This window comes from Camelus bactrianus, chromosome 3 (genome assembly GCF_048773025.1).
Source record: "Camelus bactrianus isolate YW-2024 breed Bactrian camel chromosome 3, ASM4877302v1, whole genome shotgun sequence".
Classification (NCBI taxonomy): Eukaryota; Metazoa; Chordata; class Mammalia; order Artiodactyla; family Camelidae; genus Camelus; species Camelus bactrianus.
Window position 1 is genome coordinate 104,091,901 of NC_133541.1, and position 19,183 is coordinate 104,111,083.

Below are 19,183 nucleotides of genomic sequence, written 5' to 3' on the forward strand. Positions count from 1 at the left end.
GACGATGGCTCACCAGTGGCTGCAAGTCCTTGATAATCAAACACACTGTGACCTTACTAATGCTGGTGAGGACATGCAGATGGCCCAGGATTTACGCAGGCTGCACAGTCCTGGGCCTGATTTCCCCAACTGCTGAATGCTAAGCACATTATCAGCCTCCTTCGCGTCTCGTCTAGGGCTGGTTATGGCCATCTTAAATTGGCAAGTTCTAATTGGGCCCACTTACCGGCTCACAGACAGGACAATATCAGATAAAATACTTTCTTCATTTTAAACTCTGTCCAATACCTAGAAATTTATGCTTTCCTAGGCAGAAGAAACATGGAAAAACTACAAAGGCAGAATTGTACAAGTCAGAGGTGCCCTTAAATTATTTAAGAATTGAGATACAAGACAAAGTTGAACGCCTTTTTAAATAATAGATTCAAAGCGCGGAAACAGGGCAAAGGCAGGGTACACACTGTAGAAAAAGCCAGCAATAATTTGCGGCATATACTACAATATATTTTACCATCTGGAAAACAAAAGGAAGTTCACTTTCACTGTCACATCAGCCTTCTTTCCACTAAAGAAAGTGACAGAGTCTTAATCCAGGATCAGGAAGTGACAGAAGCAGCCGTTTTTAATGCATACAGCACAGCAGCGTAATCTGCAAGCTGATCGGTGGGAGCCCCCGTGCCCAGGTTCTACATCACACACAGAATCGAATCGCTTCCCGGGTTGAACGACCATCTGAGCGTTTTTTAAAAGTGAGCATCAAGTTGCATTCCTTTTATTTCAGTAAATTTACACACATTTGGTTTTATCTCTTTTTTGATAGACTTCATCAGCGAAGTCATCTACAGCCTAGAGTTTTTGCTGTGGGAAGATTTGAATCAGAAAATGAATGAAAATAAATGCTTCTGCCATCAAAAAAAAAAAAAAAAAAAGTGCTCCTCTTATTTCCTAATGATTCTAAAAGGACTCCTGTCAATAATTCCTTGATGGTTAAAGCAATGTGATTAAAAACTTCCACTCACCTTTCTCCAGCAATCACCCGAGTGCTTAAGGATTTAAAAGAGAGAAAACAATGTGCTATATCATGAAGTTTTCATCATCCATGCCACTGCTTTACAGAAACAAACAAACAAAAAAATACTTAAATAGAGCACTGAGAACCTTAACACTCCCTGAAATAACCACTCTCTCTGACAGTGAAATGGAAACGAAAGCTTTCTCTTCCTTACTGAAGACCAGACTAAATATTTACCATCTGCCCACTTCTGATCATTCTTACCTAAGAGGCATAGCTAACCATGGACAGATTAGAAAAGATGGTCACTTCATGTAAAATGCCCAAAGTATCTTTTAAAACAATTGTGGACCATCTCTATGTACACTAAGCGCCCTCCGCAAAAGAGAGACGAAGCAGAAAAAAACTGTTTCTGGTGCATCTGTATAAACTGAAAGTGGACAGGAGAGAGATTTCTTCCTTTGAAGGGCTCTGAGGCAGGAGAACCGGGAAAGCTCTGACGTTCCTTTACATCGGAAAATGCTATCTCTTTCCATGCCTATTTGGAAAATTACCCAATGTTACACCAAATCTGATGAAATTTTGAAATAAATTTACCTTCCTTAAAACTTCTGGAATCACATTCTGACAGACTGCAATCCTCTTTCTATAGATGATCCCTGTTGACACATCTAGAAACAGAAAATGTTTACACTCAAAAAAAAAAAAAATTTAAGGAAATGTATTCCTGTTTTAATGTCAACAAAACTTCCAATGTCAACCTCAACTTTCTATAAGTAGAAATGCTAAAGAAAAACTTTAACTCAAAACTCAGTGTCTCTGACCACGTTTCTGGTCCAAAACTTTCCAAATACCTGTGAGCAACGAGTAAGAATAAAACAGCTAGCCATTCACACTACTCATTCTAAAGTCAAAGAAAAAAGAATGGAAAATTTTTCACTGCTCTGGACTATCAATGTCAACACGCCAATGACAATGGCCAGTGAGCCCCCCACTCAGCTCCGACTAAGAGAACGTTTTACCAAAAAGATGGAGAATCTGATTCTGCCACCTTCAACACCAAACATGTTTTCAAGCACCGATTCCAGCTACAAATTTATATCTGTAATTAATTATATTAGGCATGGCTGTCTTTCATAGGACAGCAGACTCCCTGTGACTGAAACTATTCTGTGTTGGAATAAAGGTTCCAGAATAGCACCAGGGATATAAAAAACACACAATAAATGTGAGTTGGGAAAAAAAGCAACCAAATCAGAGAAAAAGATAAACTCTAATGTCCTTTGCCCTGTGAGTTACTGTGACTCAGCTCTGACAGGGTTTCTCAAGTTCTGGCTCTAAGAGCCCTGAACCTTTGTGCAAACACCCTGACTGCCCAGAAGCGGTTGGTAGGGTGAGGAACTGGCACCCCTTTGCCATTTCATCCAGCGTTTGCAGCACACATACTGAAAATGGATTAGCCCCTCCTGGGAGCAAAGATGCCCCCATCAGTGGTAGAAATTAGAATAAACCACTTTGGAATATGCACCTTGTTCTCTCATTTGATCTTCACAACCATCTAAAAGCAGGTTGTTATCACTTTCCCATTTAACAGATGAAGAAATGGAGCCTCCTAGAAGTTGGGTCATGCAGGCAGTAAGGAAATCAGGACTTGAAATCAGATTTTTCTAATACCATATAACAAGTTTCTCCCACGAGGGCCGGTACATGAGAAAATGTTTTTTTAATATCTATTTATAGAGCTATGGAAGTGCAGAAAATACCCTCTCAAGCAAAAGACAGTTCTCTGTTCACCAAGTACAGAGAAGGCCTCAGAGTCACACAATGAATGGTTGCATCTCCTGTTTTCTCAGAAGGTTCACAAGCATGTTAGACCAGGCCTGGGTGTCTCGAAAGGTTGTACATGGATGATATGCATCACATGGCTTCCCGCATTGCCCAGTCCTCAAGTTCAAACAGTGACAGTGAAAACACTTCCCCCGGAGATGTGAACGACAGAGGACAGGGAAGACTCCCGTGCTCCACTCCGGGGGTGGGTAAACATTTTTTGTAAAGGCCCAGATGGGAAGTATTTCAGGTTTTGTCTCTGTCGCAACAACTCATTTCTACTGTTGTCGCCAGGAAGCAGCCACAGATTATACAAAAATGGGCACGGCTATGTGCCAATAAAACTTTATTTATAACAACAGGCAACACAAAGCAGAGTTTGTCAATCCCGGCTCTAGTCAATACTGAACCATACTACTAAGCGTAGTTTTCATTCCATAATCTAATCACTTTACAGTCACATCTCATAAACAGGTTATCAGTCACATCTATTTTGCCATCAATAAAATCACACATGAATGTAGTAAGGGATATAGCCATGTGGCCTTGGGCAAGTTATTCAACCTCTTTCCGTGGTGGTTTCTTCACTCATTAAATAGGAGTGATAACACCAACCTCTTACATGGCTCTGAGGACTAAGTTAATAAGAGTTCCAGGCACATATTAAGTGTTCAAAAATGTTAGTTGTTACAACTGTCATCAATTCTTAATGGAGAAAGGGACAAGAGTGCATTAGACAGGTCTTCTGCTGGAAAAACTGGGCACTATTTTCCATCAGTGACCATGCCTGTTAATACACCTGTTTAAAATGTAACAGGCCACAGACACACACAAAGATACACATCTTCACAAAGATTAGTATCCCTTAACGATCATCCCTGAAGTCAGGTATGTTTGGAGAACTTACCTCTTTTTTCCTCCACAATTTTTACCGAGATGACATTTTTATCCATGGGATTCGGATACTAAATGAAAACACATAAAGAAAAATTACCATTCATTTGTGGCCCAAGTGAATTGTTTCCTAGTAACCACAATTACTTGCAGGAACAATAAAAAATTTCCAAGCAATCTGTAAGGCCAGTTTTCAGCCAAGAGTCTTAATTTTACTACTTGGGCATAAGTAAGTGAGATGCTGTCATCAACTGGACCTGTATGAAATCTAGGAGAAACATTCTTTATTTATTTATGGGGTTCTTTTATGGAGGTACCGGGGATTGAACTCAGGACCGTGTGTATGTCAAGCATGTGATCTACCAATGAGCTATACCTGCCCCCGGAAACCTTCTTTAGAGTTAACCTAGCTCTGGGTGGAGAAGATGAGGTTAGTTTAAGCTGATTAATAATTAATACTACTAATACTCAATCAGCTGTGCATCAGCCAAGAGTGTTCTCTGTATGAGGCACTGTGCCAAATGCTTTGCTTGCATGATCTTGTGTAAAGCAGCCTCACTGGGTCATGTGATGTCACTATCTCACCTTTCAGAAATGGAAACAAAGTAAAATCATAGAGTTTAGAGTCACCCAGCTAGTTAGTGGCAGAGCCAGGAAATTATATCAGGCGTAATACAGAGCAAATTCCTCCACTAACGTTCTTTATTACTGCCTGGTGACTGGGAGTAGAATCACAGAAGTGGTCTATGCCAGGTGCTCAATAAATAGTTTATTTATTGATGAAATTCCCCTGAAACACAATTTGGATGTAACAAAGCTGATAATAGCTATCATTTTTCTCCTGGGCAGTTTACATACATTATTTCAAATCAATCCTCAGACTGTTCCTTGAGATATATGCTGGCCTTTTTCTCTTTCATATGTGCCAAATAAGGTTCAGATAAACCGTTTGCTCAAAATCACCCAGCTAATGAGCATCAAGACTGTAATTTATCCACAGATTTTTTTTTTGCACCCAAAGCCCGCCCACCTAACCGACCCTCAAACACCTCTGTGACTCAAATCCTCCCCTTTCCACCGTTCAGACGCAAAAGGAGACTCAGAGCAGAAGTAACAAAGTATCGTCCTCAAAGCAGGAGGACAAGAACCTCAGGCTCCATTCCCAAAGGCTTGCTGCTTCATCATGTGATCGAACCTGAAAAGAAGTTACAGGGAAGCCTTACCCAAAACAGCAGAAGATGCTGAGGGGGACGTGGGAGCAGCAAACAAGCTGGAGGCAGGGGACAGGAGCCTCCACTTGGTGAGCTTGAGCTTCAAGCCTTCCGAACCCAGGAAATGGTAACACAACTCAGTGCATGGGGGGGTCTCCCCCACCCCACGGCAGCCGTGTGCACATATGCGCACACACGTTTGTGTGTCTGAGGTTGCCTGGCTGACTTGATTGACTTCAGGGAAAAGGGTCCATCACCTTCACACGTGCTTAGAGATATCTGAGGCCCCAAAGACAGGCTCTACAAGAGCAGGAATTCTGTATCTCCACCACCTAACACAGTGCCTGGCACATACCTGGTGAATCCTCACTGGATGAAGGAACAATCTGGAGATAAATATTGCTGACCTCAGGGACCAATGTGGAAACCAAACCTTACTTGGCTCGGGGATCAATCAGAGAAGTGAGCAGTGGGCCCCGAACTCGCCATAAACTCTACCATTCACACTTCCCTCCGGGCCACTGCAATCTTGAGAACTAATCAAAAACATGGCTTTTTAAATATTCATTCATTCTCTCATTCAAACATTTCTCCCCCCCCACCGCCAAAAAAAAACTGCTCAAAATTACAATGACTGTCTTCTTGAAGTTTAGCCTTCAGGATTTTTTTTGAAGACAATGTCCATTATAGTGGGTCAGGTTTAGCTATTCTGTTCCTCAGCAAGGAGCCTCACTTACACAGCACCCTTAAAGCTAGGGAGAAATCTGAGACTCACAAAGAGACCCTGAATTTGTATTGTGCCTCTGTGCGTGTGCCTGTGTGTGTGTGTGCGTGCATGTGTGTAAATGAGAACTTTTATACTAAGATAAAATGAGAATATGAAAGTACCGCCTTTACTACAGTTCTAGTTTTCTCATTTTCTGTCCGTCAACATACCCTGACTGACTGAGTATTATAAACACACTGTAAATTGTAAGAAGATTACTGAACTAAATTATGAAAGAGGGTGGAAATGTAATCACCAGAGAAGGATAATGATAAAAATTTCCCAAGTTCTGATTACTTCGCTAAGTTATCAGCGAAATTCCTAAAGATTATAAACTCAGTTTATTGACACTTTGCATAACTTTAATATTTGCTTATTAAGGTGAAAGGTATTGATTTTAAAAATAGTGAAAACGACTTGTTCTTCATTTAACAGTTTTGTGACTACCTACCTGGCCAGGCACTGTTCCAGGAACTAAGGATACAGTAATGAAACAAAACTGTAGCCTCCTAGAGTTCACATGTTAGTTGGAAAAACAAACAAATAAATAAAATGTAAGCGGGGAGGGTAATAGCTCAGTGGTAGAGCACATGCTCAGTATGCATGAGGTCCTGGTTCAATCTCCAGTACTTTCATTTATACAAACAAACCAACCCCCTCCCAAAAGAAAATGAACAAAAAAATCTTAAAAATTAAAATAAAATATAAAAGGGGATGGGAAATCATGAAGGGGGCCACTGTGAAATATTTAAGGGTCACTCATTAGACAATGCTTGTAAATTACAACAGTAAAACTGAAGTTTTCTTAGCCAAACACAAGAGATCCTTTACTATTCACTCTAGTAAACCCATTTGCAAGATTCATGTCATTTTCTTATGCAACTACTTTTGGAATTGAATAGATGTGAGCCTCAAGTTTCCTTCCGCAGGAGACTAGGAAAAGAAATCAGAGGTTTACTTACAGTAGCTAAACACCGTGACATGAGAAGCATACATTTTAAATGGTTTTAAATTAAAGATTTACTGTGCTGAGGCGCCCCCTGCCTGGCATTACTTGAAATGATCTGACATCATCTTAGGGTAAATTGAGCACTCCTGATCTAATTCACGAAAATTTATCTGAAGTCAGATAATAAGGGCACAAGAGAAGGCAGGCTGCTCGGAGAGGGCTGCCACTTTGGGGAAGGCAGGAAGCAGGTGGCCAGGTTTTTTGGACACCTTTTCAAACACAGTGTGACAATGGAAAGGATCAAGCTAGATCAGGATCAAGCCCATCAAAGACTTACTGAGCATCCACTGCCAGTGGAGGGTGCTGTGTTAGAGGCTGCCACGTGTATTATCTCATTTCATGCTCCCCCAAATGAGTACACCCAAAAGGAGTCTCCGTGTTAAAAACATAATGGCATAAAGCCTGCACACAAGTGGGTTGCCACCGGGATTCTCCAGTCCCCGCTGCAGACCAGGGACTCTCATGGAAGCAAAGTGTTCTGATGACCCAGATGTCTGCCAAAAACCCTTGCCATCCTTGGACCCAGCTCAGTGGCATAAGAATTACTGCAGGGGGCTGTGCACATTCCCCGCGCACGCCGTACACTCTGGGTGACGCAAGGGATTTTTCAAGGTACATCTGACTTCATTCTGGATTTACTTACAGTTCTTACGTTCTTCACAGAGCATATAAACTAACTCCTTTCCTTTCTCCTTTCCCCAAGATGTAAATCTGCTGCAAATATCATGCATACAGTATATGTACATTAACAGTCTAACAAGGGTAAAATGTAGACTCTCCTGCATTGTCATGGACCTTGCTTTCATATTTTTTTTACCTAGTAAAAGGCAAGAGGCCAAAACTGCAAAATAATGGGTAAAAAACACAACATACATTAAAACAAACACACAGCTATGAAGAGTGAGGGGCCAAGAAACGGAGCCCATTAATTACAGGAATCACATTCAATGCATTTCTTGGAGTAGATTCATGAAGATGGGGTATATTTACCTTTCTTATTTACCGGGGGAAAAATATATAAGTTGTCATGAAGCCTACTATTAAGACAGTAAGGAGTTATTAAAATATCAACTTTTAAAAAAGCTGAGAAATCAAAGCCTGCCTTTTATAATATAATATTAAAAAAAAAAAAAAAAAGTCAGTGAACTCCCAAGTAGCCATTGTTTACCTACTGCCAAACGACATTATCTAAGAGCACAAGGAAGCCACGGAGCTGACATCTGTATCAGTCCTGCAAAGAAGGCCAAAGGGACCTAAAGCAAGTCTGGTATATCAACATATTGGTTTTACAAGCATTAAGGGAATCTTCGCTACCCAGGCTGCTGCCAAACACGTGTATGAAAAGGGACAAAGCTTACTGAAAAGAGATCTGGTATTTAGCTACACAAAGAAATCACCGTGGGCTGTGCCAGATTGCCTTCGTGAGCTACAAGCAATAGTCTCTTAGAAACAAAGCGAAGTTGATTTTATACCAAGATTAAATGATTAATCAAAACGTCGACGATCAAAGACTAAACATATTGAAGTCAACAGATATTCTGAATGGCTGTTCGTTGGCCTTTGGGGTCCAGTAGGAGGATGAAGCAGAAAGAACAAAAGATAAGGAGCCAAGACAGGCAGGCCATGATGCTACCATCCAGGAAGCCAGGGCAGTGGACCACCAGATGCTCCTCGAAGGCCCATCAGCCTGGGAAGAGTTATGACTGTAAACAAAGGCCAACCATGGTCACTTCACCCTCATTCATTCTAAAATACCCCAGTAACTGACAATGGCATAATGAAGTTTTTTGAAAGGAATAGTTCACATAATTGTAAAAGAAAATCCTCTTATCTAAAACCCAATGCATTTAAAGATACAAAGTCTACAAACTAACTAACCACTGATTTTTAAAAAGCACTATGGTCCAGAAAGACTAAGGAACTGTCCCACACTGGAGGAGACTAAGACAACAACAAAAGCAATGTGGGATCCTGGAATGGATCCCAGACCAGAAAAACGCTATTAGTAAACAACGGCCAAAATCTGAATGAGGAAGGTCTGTAGATTAGTTAACATGGTATCAATGTTAAGTCCCTGGTTTTAAAAGTTATACAGCTGTTTGGGGAAGCTGGAAAAGTATACTGGAATTATTTGCCTGCTTTTGCAACGTTTTGCAACTCAAATTATTTCTAAATGAAAAGCTAAGAAATAAAAAAAACCTCATTAAAATAAAAGTGTTGAAAACAATGAGTTTTCAAGAATCCAGGTTTTTAGAATCCAAGCTACCTCTGTCTGAAGCCCACCTGTGAAAGTCTTAGGCAAATTACTTTCATCTCTGTCTGCCTTAGTTTCTTCATCTGTAAAATTAGAAGGAAAACAAAAACAAAACCAAAAACAAAAAACCCTACCTCAAAGAGCTGTTACAGAAATCAAAGAAAATAATTTTATGTAAAGTGTAACACCTTGTTGGTTTTGCTACTAAAGAATGAATCAACATTTTTGAAAATTTACTTTAAAGACCTCAGCCTTTATCCTGTAATTTTCTGTGGTGTGACATTAAGTATACTATTAGTACCCATTCTGCACTCAAGATAAAGTTAAATGATTATTCAAAAATTATCAGACAGTATTTCTTCTTTTCCTGGAGCAGTAAAACCTCATAACTCAGGCTTTACCAATTCAGAATTTGGGAGAGACATGACGAAGACGCCTGACACATCCCTCTCCACTAGCATTAGGGGAAGCACCACACAGGAGAATTAAGAGTACTAGAGAGAATATTCACCTCTTCAGAAAAAAAAAAAAAAAAAAAGGCAACAAGACACTTTCTAAGTACTCTAAAAGCCCTTATCGATTTATAATTAAAGCATACCTTGCCCCACACTGCATCTGCGATATGCCCCTGAGAAAGCACTTATCACAAAAATTACTGTTTCCCTCTGTTCGCCCTTGACAGTGAGCTCCTTGAGGCCAGGGCCATGTTTTATTTATCTGCTCATCTCGCAGGGGCCAAATGTTGCAGAGATCTAGCATGAATGTCTATTAGGAAGCAGATAATGAATATTTAACCACTAGTACTTTGAGAGTTAAGATCTCCTATCTTTCAGGCGCTGATTAAGCCACAGCCCCCACCGGTAACTTACTTGGTACACTTCAATATTATTTAAATGACATTTAAAATTCGTCACAGTTCAAATGTGCACCTTTAATTCATGCTCACTCTCCCCTTTATTACTTCAAGTTAGTAAAGATTTCTACAGACTACTTCTCTCAGCCTTTTATTTTCAAGTGCATGGAATACATGTAATGAATTATTTTTGTTAGTATTACTATCTTGATTTTTAACAAGTACTTTAAAAGCATCTACTGTGTGGCAACATTAAACTATGTATATTGTATGCAACTGTGGGCATTATCCCATTGAATTTCCCCCAACAACTCCAGAAGATATTATTATTCTTACTTTGCAGATGAGGAAACTGAAGCAGAGAATAAACAGACTTGCCCAAACTCACAGCGAGAAGCCCTCAGTCCCTCAACTGATGTCAGAGCCCGTGTTCTTCCCTTCCTCACCTCCTCCTTCCTGTCGTGCTAATCTTCTAGTTGAACTGAGGAAAGGAAGATAAAAGCGAAGAAAGACTATTACAGTGTGAGCAAAAGAATAAATAACCATTATACCAAGCTAGGTCTATCATTTCTCAAACCACTTATTTTGGAAATGTGGGTGCTCCCCCTCCCCCTGCAAATATATCAAGAGCTCAGCAGGGAGAGACATGCCACACGTGGAAGTCTCAGACGTGCAAAAGAGAAGAGACAGGATCAGAAATGGAAACATTATTAATTACCCAATCCACTTTCTACTCTAAATGGAAATAGCCATTCATAAATCCCGTTATGAGTTTAAGGGTAAACACTGAAACCATTTTGTTCAGAACATCAGGCTCCTGGCAAGAGTAAACAAAACCTGAAGCTACTGTGTTGAAGCAAAGAAAATTTTTAACCTGCCCATTTTATTACAGCACCCAAAGTAAGGACACATTACAGAACCCCACAATGACTTCGTCTGAAGCCACGCAGGGCTAAATCCCAGGAGAGTGCAGTTTCATGCCTTCATTTAATAAGGATTCGTTGAGTACCTTCTATGTTCCAGGATCTCCTGGGGTTCTCGGGGTACATCAAAAACAGGTGATAAAAACCTTTGCCCATGAAGCTTACACTCACTATTCACAATGGCTCTTTCACTTACAGCATAAGAAGAAAATCAACCTGAGTAACTCTATTGTAAGGAAAATTACACCTCCTCCGGCCTCATTTGAGATATAAACAAGAAAAGCCCAGGCCAGACAATGGCTCTCTGGGTCCTTTAATGACTTTAAACTTCAGATTGTCAAAATTTAGGATGTCTTTGAATCCAGCTGATATGAGGCAAGCCCATTATGAACAGACCCACGTGAGCTGCCAGAGAAGAGTGAACCCATCTACGCAACAGTGTGTTCTCTTGCAGATGGTTTTAAGTAAAAGGAAGGAAACAGCTGTATACGTGATGAGAGCTAGAAAGCGAAGAGTCATACAAAGAAAGAAACCAAAATACACTGTCAAGAGCACTGACACAACAGTTCACGGAAAGCACAGTTTAGCATCTGATGAATAAACCATTTCAGGTTTCACAGCATTCCTCCGTGAAGAGTTCATTGAGAGAAACTGTATTCCATGAACAAAGACTATTGTGGTATTTGTTTTCAAGGTGCCACTTAGCTTTGAAAACACGCAGCTAATAGTCTGCCTGTGGTATCCAACAGGCAGGTGTAAAAGGAGCAAACATTTCTCAGGTTTTAAAAGCAGTAGTATATTATAACTCAGAACGCAAGTCCTCACATACCAAAAGCCATAGATCAGTAGACTCTGTTTAAAACAGAACTTCCTCATTGCTGCAGCAGCCTCAAACATACCATTGTGCAAAATCAGATTAAATGCTTCCCAGGTATCCTCATATGATTGTCCCTTCTGCCAAGTGCTTTCCCTTGAATAAAAAAAAAAAATACATAAAGACTAAAAGATAAATGAAAGTGTCTTTTGCCAAAAGGATCATTCTTACTACCTCATGCTTTAAAAAAAACACATGCTTGTCAAACTGTTACACATTTGATCCTCACAACAATCCTGGGAGTCGGGTGGGGTACAAGGCCTTTCATTTCTCAGATGAGAAATTAAGACAGTAGGGTTGTCTTATACAGTTGTGCATGTGGCTCACTGCACAAGGTCTTCCAGTCAAGCAGGCTAGTGGGCACAAGGCTACAGCCACTTAGGGGAAGGAGAACCTTTTTCTAACATGATGAATAGTCCCATATACTTCCCCTTAGTTCCATTTACTGTGAGCTTATGGGGCAGACCGCCTAAACGATGCCCCTTTCTAATTTGCACTAGGGCATAGTATACACTGTTGAAAACAGTCTCCCAAAGCCACCCCAAAACTGCTTTTAATGAAGTACAATGACTGGAATCCAGGTCTACTGACTTCCAGTTCATGGCTTTAAACAATGTAAGCTGTAAAGTCTCACAGCAAATGGATTTAATGATATCTTAGAGACATTCATACAGCTCCACCCAGGATCTCTCAAAGACTGCTTTGCGAATAGAAAGAATGCATGAGGAGAGTCCCAGGAGATAACACTGTCCCATCCTAGACGTTTTCTGCAAATATTCTCCTCTCTAAACCTAGCCATACCTTCCAAAACGTCATCAGTCTTTATTTACTATGTCCCAAGCACTTTGCTAATTATAAGAATTCTTCTGGACCCTAACTGAAGGCAGCTAGGGAAACGACCTCAGTTATAACACATGGCACTCAAAAAACACCCAGTTGAGCCCCGTCAGCCAGCAGAGTCATGAGAATTAAAAGCCTTTCATCGATTTAAGCCACTCAATCACAAGGGTGATTTGTGACACAGCCATAGATAACTGAAACATTGTATTTTCTCACTGTGCCATGCTTCAAAGCTACACCCTTATGTCAGACACAGTGGGTTCACCAAGATGAATAAACCCTGAGAGAAGACTACGGACAAAAGGAAACTGAGAACGGGTAAAGGGCATGGCAAAGCTGAGCCTGCAACATTCTAGTCTCTCAATAATCATCTGAGTACCTTTTGCGTGCAAAGCAGCTCAGCCTGGTGATTAGGGGTGTGGGCTTGGATTCAGATGTGTTGAAATCCTGGCTCTCCCACTTTCTAGCTGTCAGAACTTGGAAAAGTTGCTCAAACTTCTCTGAACCTCAGTTTCTCCAGACCATGGACTGGAAGTCAATCATAACTACTTCCTGAAGCTGCTGTGAGGAGTAAACATGACAGTCTGTGAAAGCACTTCCTCCCCCTGCCCCTCCTGCCTAGGTAACTCTTACTCATGCTTCCACCATCATTTCGCAAATGCCACTTTCTTGAGGAAGCCTTTCTTCATGGCTGTCCTCGGGGACCTCAGCTGGTCTCCCCCCATCCTCAGTCACAGCACCGTGAACTTGCCCTGTGTCAATTCACATCATCAACTTCAGGTGTGGGCTCGCTTGCTGATCATTTATTAATGTTGGTCTCACCCACTAGAGACTACCAGCTCCATGAGAAGAGGGTCTGTCTTTGATGCCCTAGCACCCAGCACAGAGCCTGGCACACAGCAGGAAAGTGTCACTAAACACCTACTGAGTGAAAGAAAAGCATTTAGCCCGGAAGCCTGACACATGCCAAGTACTCTGTAAATGAGAGCTTGGCACTGTGCCCCGTGCTTCTGCAGGAGTGAGCCCCAAAGTTTATAGAGTCTGATGAGGGAAAAGACACATGCAGAAGTAACTATCCACTGCATAACTGGAGAAGATGGTCACCCAGGCCCAGAGAAAGAGCCCCTCTGACAAGGCAGAGATCACCTTTTGATGAGGACAATTCAGAAAGGCTTTCCAAAGGAGCAGTGGCACTGGGGACTCCACACTTCAAAAGTACCAGTCCTAACAAAAATGGGGTGTGGGGTGTTTCTCTTTCAGGCCAGAAGCCTGGCCTAAGGCAAAGTCTACATCAGATCTGTAATTCGTGCTTTCTTTCACTTATTCATTCATCGTTCATCAGATTTGTCTTGAGAACTTAATAAGTGCCAGGTACTATTCTAGATACTAGAGATGAATGAACAATACCAACAAGCCAATGTTCCCCCTGCCCACCCAAAAGGCTTCCATGGCAACACCATGTTAACCAGCATCCTACTCACTCCTCTGTGACCTGGGCTCCCAACCGCATCACTTCCTCTAATAGAGGAAAGGTCTTATCACTTAAAAAATGCATCTCCCTCAGTTTAGCTTCCAGGTTGCACTTGGAGAGCAGTGCCAGTGGCAGATGCCCAAGGCAAATTACAATTCTTGCACATCTTGCTTAAGAATGTGAAAGCTGAAAGAAGATCTTCAGATACAACACTGTTATCTGTGGACCAAGAATGCCACATGCCATTTCAAGTAAACAAAGTATATTGTGGCCATTAAGTCATCATCCTCTACAGCCACTCCCAACGGTGAACCCTGAGGGGATTCAGGATGGAGAGAAACTGGACACTGGCCCTAGATACTGAAGGTGCACATCAAAGGAATGATTTCAGTGAGCCCAGGCTCTTGCATCTTCCCAGACACAGAAAAGCATTAAATTCATTTAACTTGAGATGTCTGGTTTTCTTTAATTAGCAGTAATCTTTCAGTATCTAACTACCTGATTTTTTTGTCTGAACTCCTACATACCCTGGCTCCTTCCCTGCCTCCTCGGAGCAGTCTCTCAGAGCTACCTGAGAGGCGGTAACCCGGGCTGAAGTCCTCGGCAAGTCCGCTAAATAAAATATAATTCTCAACTTTTAGGTGGTGCATTTTTTTACGTCAACACATCTTAGATGCAGAAAGTGGATCCCAGAGAAGATGACGCTTGACCAAGGTCATCAAGTGAACCAACTAAAGGCAGATACCAGAATAGAATCTGGGGGTCCCACCTTCCAGACCTGGGTGCTTCTGATTTTTCAAAGAAATTTCCCATTCTACCATCACCAGGAGCCACAGTCCCAGGAGGAGCCCTGGGACCACTGAAAACTGAGCCGAGGGTTCAGAGTTACAGCAGCAGAAAAGACACTAACAGTTTTCTGAAGAACTTACTAATTAAGCATCAGTCACTGTAATAAGCACTTGACAGAAATTATTTCACTTGAATCCTCACAACCACCCCTGAAGTTGGTACTAGCATTTCCCCCATTTTACAGGTTACAAAACTAAGGCACCGAGAGGCTAAGCAATCTGCCCAAACACCCACAAATGTTTGATAAAAGAGAAAGCAGTGAGGTGGCAGAACAGCGCTGCGTAAACTAGGCTTCAACGGCGCCCAGGGCTTTGAAGGAGTTAACGATACACTGGAAAGATCCACAAGTCGTGTGCAACCTCGACGGGGCTCCAGGGCTTCGGTTCCCCGCGACTCTCCCTCCCCTGCAGCCTCTCTTTCCAGCTGCGGCAGGGTGTGAACGTGGTGCCATGCCCGGAGACTTTCCTTCATCCTGGAAGGGGCGCCTTCGAGGAAATCCACCGCCGCCCTCGCCTGGCACATTCCAGAAGCGAAACCCGTAGCTGGAGGGGCCGACGGTGTGTGAGGACTTCCGCGCGGGCGGAGGGGAGCGGGAGGGAGGAGACGCGAGCGGCGGGCTGCGGGCGCCCGGCGCGCAGACACAGGGCCCACGGGGGCAGCGCCCGAGAACGCGAGCCCCGGCCGGCCGGGTGGGGCGAGTACCTTTCGGAGGAAGCTGGCGACCACCTGCTCGAAGGGGTACTTGAACACCTGGTGCACGTCCACGGTGATCCCCATTCCCGCGCGCGAACCACGCCTCCGCGAGCACACGGCGCGCGAGCTGTCTGTCCCTGGCTGCAGGCGTCCACGCCCGGGCAGCCAAAGGGGGGGGGGGGGGTTTTTTTTTTTCCTCCTTTTTCAAACTTTCGAAACTTTATTGTCCACTCAGAGAAACAGACAGCTGGTCACACCCCCGCCCCCTTCCGCCGGCGTACAGTCTGGGCGACCCGCGCGGAAGGCGCTCAAGACGCGGGGCCGCGGGCGGTGTCGGCTGGAGGGGCCTGGAGGCTCCGGGAGCGGCCCCGCCCCGGCTGCTCACGCCCCGCCCCGGCTGCTCACGCCCCGCCCCGGCTGCTCACGCCCCGCCCCGCCCCCGCCCCCTGGAAGACCACGCCCCGGCCCCGGCCACGCTCGCAGACCCAAATTTCCGCTCGCGAGCCGCCACTACGTATCCCTGAGCCTTGGACCTTGCTACTGGGGCTTTTCTGTCATAGCTTCGCCTGGAGCTTTAAGCCGCTATTTGCAGCAATGAAAAAGTAATAATAAATACGTAAACTACCCGCCGTCCAAGTTTAGGGGTTGTAATATAACCCTCCTCCGGTTGCCAAATCCGGAATGACAAAGGACAGCAAACGCGTTACTCGCACGACCTGGGCAGCTGCCTCTAAGGCTTTAGGTTGAGTCTCAAGTACTTAAAAATGGTCCATATCTGCATCTGACTCCGTAAGGAAATTCCTATGCTCACTAAAGTTTAAACACCATGGAGCAAGAACACAGGGGTATAAAAAGAATTCTGAGTATTCTTCAGTCAACCATACAGATTTTAGGAGAGCGAGCAAGTGAATCCATTAATCCAATACCTTATGCAACATACTGCTCTCTGAGCACCTACTATGTGCCAAGCGCTGTCGCAGACACTGGATTCAGCAGTAAGTAAAGCACAGCCCCTGCTGTCAGTAAGATGAGTGAGCCAGATGACTTACCACTCAATAAACAAAACAGGGAAATAAACAGGATAATGTTAAAGGTACAGGTGGGTGGCATGCTTTTGGCTAGGATGAATAAGGAAGGTCTCTGGTGGTGGCTTTTACATTTATAATTTTACAATTTCGCTTGTGCCTGGGCCCTGGCATACTTATCTGGCAAAACCCTAGCCTTGGATAAATCCACTCTCCGCTTACTCGACTAAGCCACTGAAAGAGACTGGAGGAAAATACACAGCCATTGTAACAGGCCTCTCCTTAAATTCATAACCATTAACCTCAAGGGGCTTTTTAATGGTGCGAGACAAAAATACTACCTTTCTCTAATCCACTTACTGTCCTAGGCTCCTCTCACCTCAAACCTCCAACACCTCCCTTCCCAGCCTTATTCTCAAGAGATGACCTTGCTTCCTTTTCCACTTAATAAATAGGGAACGTCTCTCTACCACATCTATCTACCCACCTGTCCAAATGCCCTGCTTTCAATGCTGCTCTTGTGGACGAACTTTCAGCACTTAGTTTAGGGCCAGTCTCTCCACGTGTCCACCAAATCCAGCTGTGGGCAGGCAGATGGTTAGCAAACAGCTCTCCTTTTAAAAAAAAAAAAAAAAAAAAAAAAAAAAAAGGTCCCTGACTTCTAATGGCTATGATTTCTGTGGTGTCAATACTGCCACCATGGCCAATTCCAAACAACTGGCATGGTGTTATTTCTACCAACTACATACAATACACCTAACTGTGAGAACACAGACCCTGGAAACATAATAACGTAACTAGGAAGCGATGCCTTTGAATACCTATTACCTTTTTAAATATAGTTTATTTAGTTGGAAAATTATATGTTAATATTCAATATTTAAAAAACAACGGATAGCATTCAGAACAAAGTACCCTAAAATGTGGCACCTTAGCATATTGAATATTTTAAGCTGAAAGAGTTAAAACAAAACAAAACAGTAGAAGCAGGAAGACCTCTCTGGCTTTCCCCTGCCCTTTTCCCTGAAGCAGCTCATAAAACGCTCTTGTGACAGGAGCCCACTCTGTACCTGGAGGTAAGAAGCATCTTTATCTCCAGGATCAAGGGTCACCAGGAGGAATCCGAACAAACAGGCCCTGCCAAGTTTCCACAGTTTGCTGCACTTAGCTCACACCCTTTGTCCTGTCATATTTCTCCACAGCTGCCCACTCTTCATCAGACCTAGAATAAGAACACTAAGATTTAACCATTTGTTCAGGGTCTCATTTCCTTATGAAGGCTCCCATGTCACTTACACTTACTTAAAAAACTTATGATAAATGTGTATGCTTTTTTCCTCTTACTCCATCCTTGTCATTTTAACTTTCAGATCCAGCCAGGGACCTTAACAAGGTCAAGGAATAATTCTTCCTCCTCCCTTACACAGCTCTACTGAATTCCTGAAGGTTCTTTGTCCTCGTTCTTGTTCAAGGACATCTTGAGCCATATCCAACCCACTTTTTTGCATCATCAGTTTTGCCTCCACTGGATCATTACACCCAGCGTACAAGTACGTTGTGATTTCTTCCATCTTAAAAAACAAACCCACTGCTAATCCCTTATCTTCTTCCAGCTCTATTCCAGTTCTTTGCTCCATTTTTGCTCCTATGATCTCTTGAACCCATTCCAGTCAGTTCGAGTCCCTGTCACTTCACAGAACCTACTGTTGTGAAGGTCACCAATGACCAAATTGCTAAACCCACAAGTTAATTCTTAATCCCCACCTTACTAAACCTATGAGCAGCTTTTCTTTGAAATACTGAATGAAGTGGGGGTGGAGTGTCAGATACCAAAGCCAGTACATGTTGAATGTATGTATAAAGCAACTCTACTATAGCACCCACCCCTCCTTACAGGAAATAAACACCACTCTCCCTGGGGGATTACACAGGCCCACAAAAGAGAGGTTATTTACCTGGAGAGATTATGATGTCCTTATCTGACTCTGCTACCCGACAGCAGCTGGAGATTGGGTGTGAAATGGAATCCCTTCCGCCAAGCTAGGCCCTTTGCCCCTACTCCACCTTGACCACGAATTTCTTCCAGAATGTGTCCTTGGACAGCTGCTCACCCACTCCTGATTATCTGGCCACAGAAGGCCAAAGCCATGTCCTGAAAGATTAAAGGACCCAGCACCTGTTGGCTGTACTTGGACTGGTTGGCTGAGTAACATGTGTTAAAACAAATGCCACCTGCCCGTCCCAAGGACACCTGGGAATCCTGAAGTTGAAAAAGAGTGCTAGGCTTGACAAGGGAGGCCACCATCAAGTAATCTTGTGGGTCAGAATCACAGCAAGTTTGCACCGCCTTCATCTTGCTTGCTGTGTCCCCAGGGAAGAGAGAAGGCCTGTGAAACAAATTCCCTTTGCTTTGAAATTGGGTGGCTTAAGCAGTCAGGGACTTCAGCTTGGAAATCTGCTAGCCAGCCTCACAAGTTCATGACCTTATTTGGTCTTTAAGATACCAAACTCATCTTCGTATCTTCAAGGTGAGGCCCAGTAGTAGAACATCCACATTTTGGTGGAATGAGTGGATGACTGGCCCTTTATACATGCTGTGAGGTTTAAGTGGATGGAGAGCTTCAGCTCTGACCCTCTCTCCTTGTCCTCTTGCCCTTTTGCTTTTCTCGCTCTTTTCATGCT

The 19,183-nt window shown here is 43.1% G+C and overlaps 1 protein-coding gene and 1 long non-coding RNA gene across 4 annotated transcripts in view; one reads left to right on the plus strand and one right to left on the minus strand.

Annotated features, from left to right (window-relative positions):
• PRELID2 (PRELI domain containing 2) overlaps positions 1 to 15,806 on the minus strand; it is an 81,606-nt gene extending 65,800 nt beyond the window's left edge. The window contains exons 1-4 of one of the 3 annotated variants that reach the window (XM_074360872.1): positions 15,486 to 15,806; positions 3,747 to 3,804; positions 1,610 to 1,683; positions 1,020 to 1,043 (exon numbers count right to left, since the gene is read on the minus strand). In XM_074360872.1, the coding sequence (XP_074216973.1) occupies positions 1,020 to 1,043; positions 1,610 to 1,683; positions 3,747 to 3,804; positions 15,486 to 15,560 (231 nt within the window). In that variant the 5' untranslated portion in view covers positions 15,561 to 15,806. Of the gene's footprint in view, positions 1 to 1,019; positions 1,044 to 1,609; positions 1,684 to 3,746; positions 3,805 to 11,578; positions 11,597 to 15,485 lie in introns of those variants that run through there. The other 2 variants (XM_074360874.1, XM_074360873.1) reach the window with 2 other exon arrangements.
• LOC141577104 (uncharacterized) lies at positions 13,578 to 16,102 on the plus strand. Its single transcript, XR_012505677.1, has 2 exons — positions 13,578 to 15,340; positions 15,712 to 16,102. It is a non-coding gene; the product is annotated as an uncharacterized LOC141577104 (long non-coding RNA).
• The last annotated feature ends 3,081 nt before the right edge of the window (positions 16,103 to 19,183 follow it).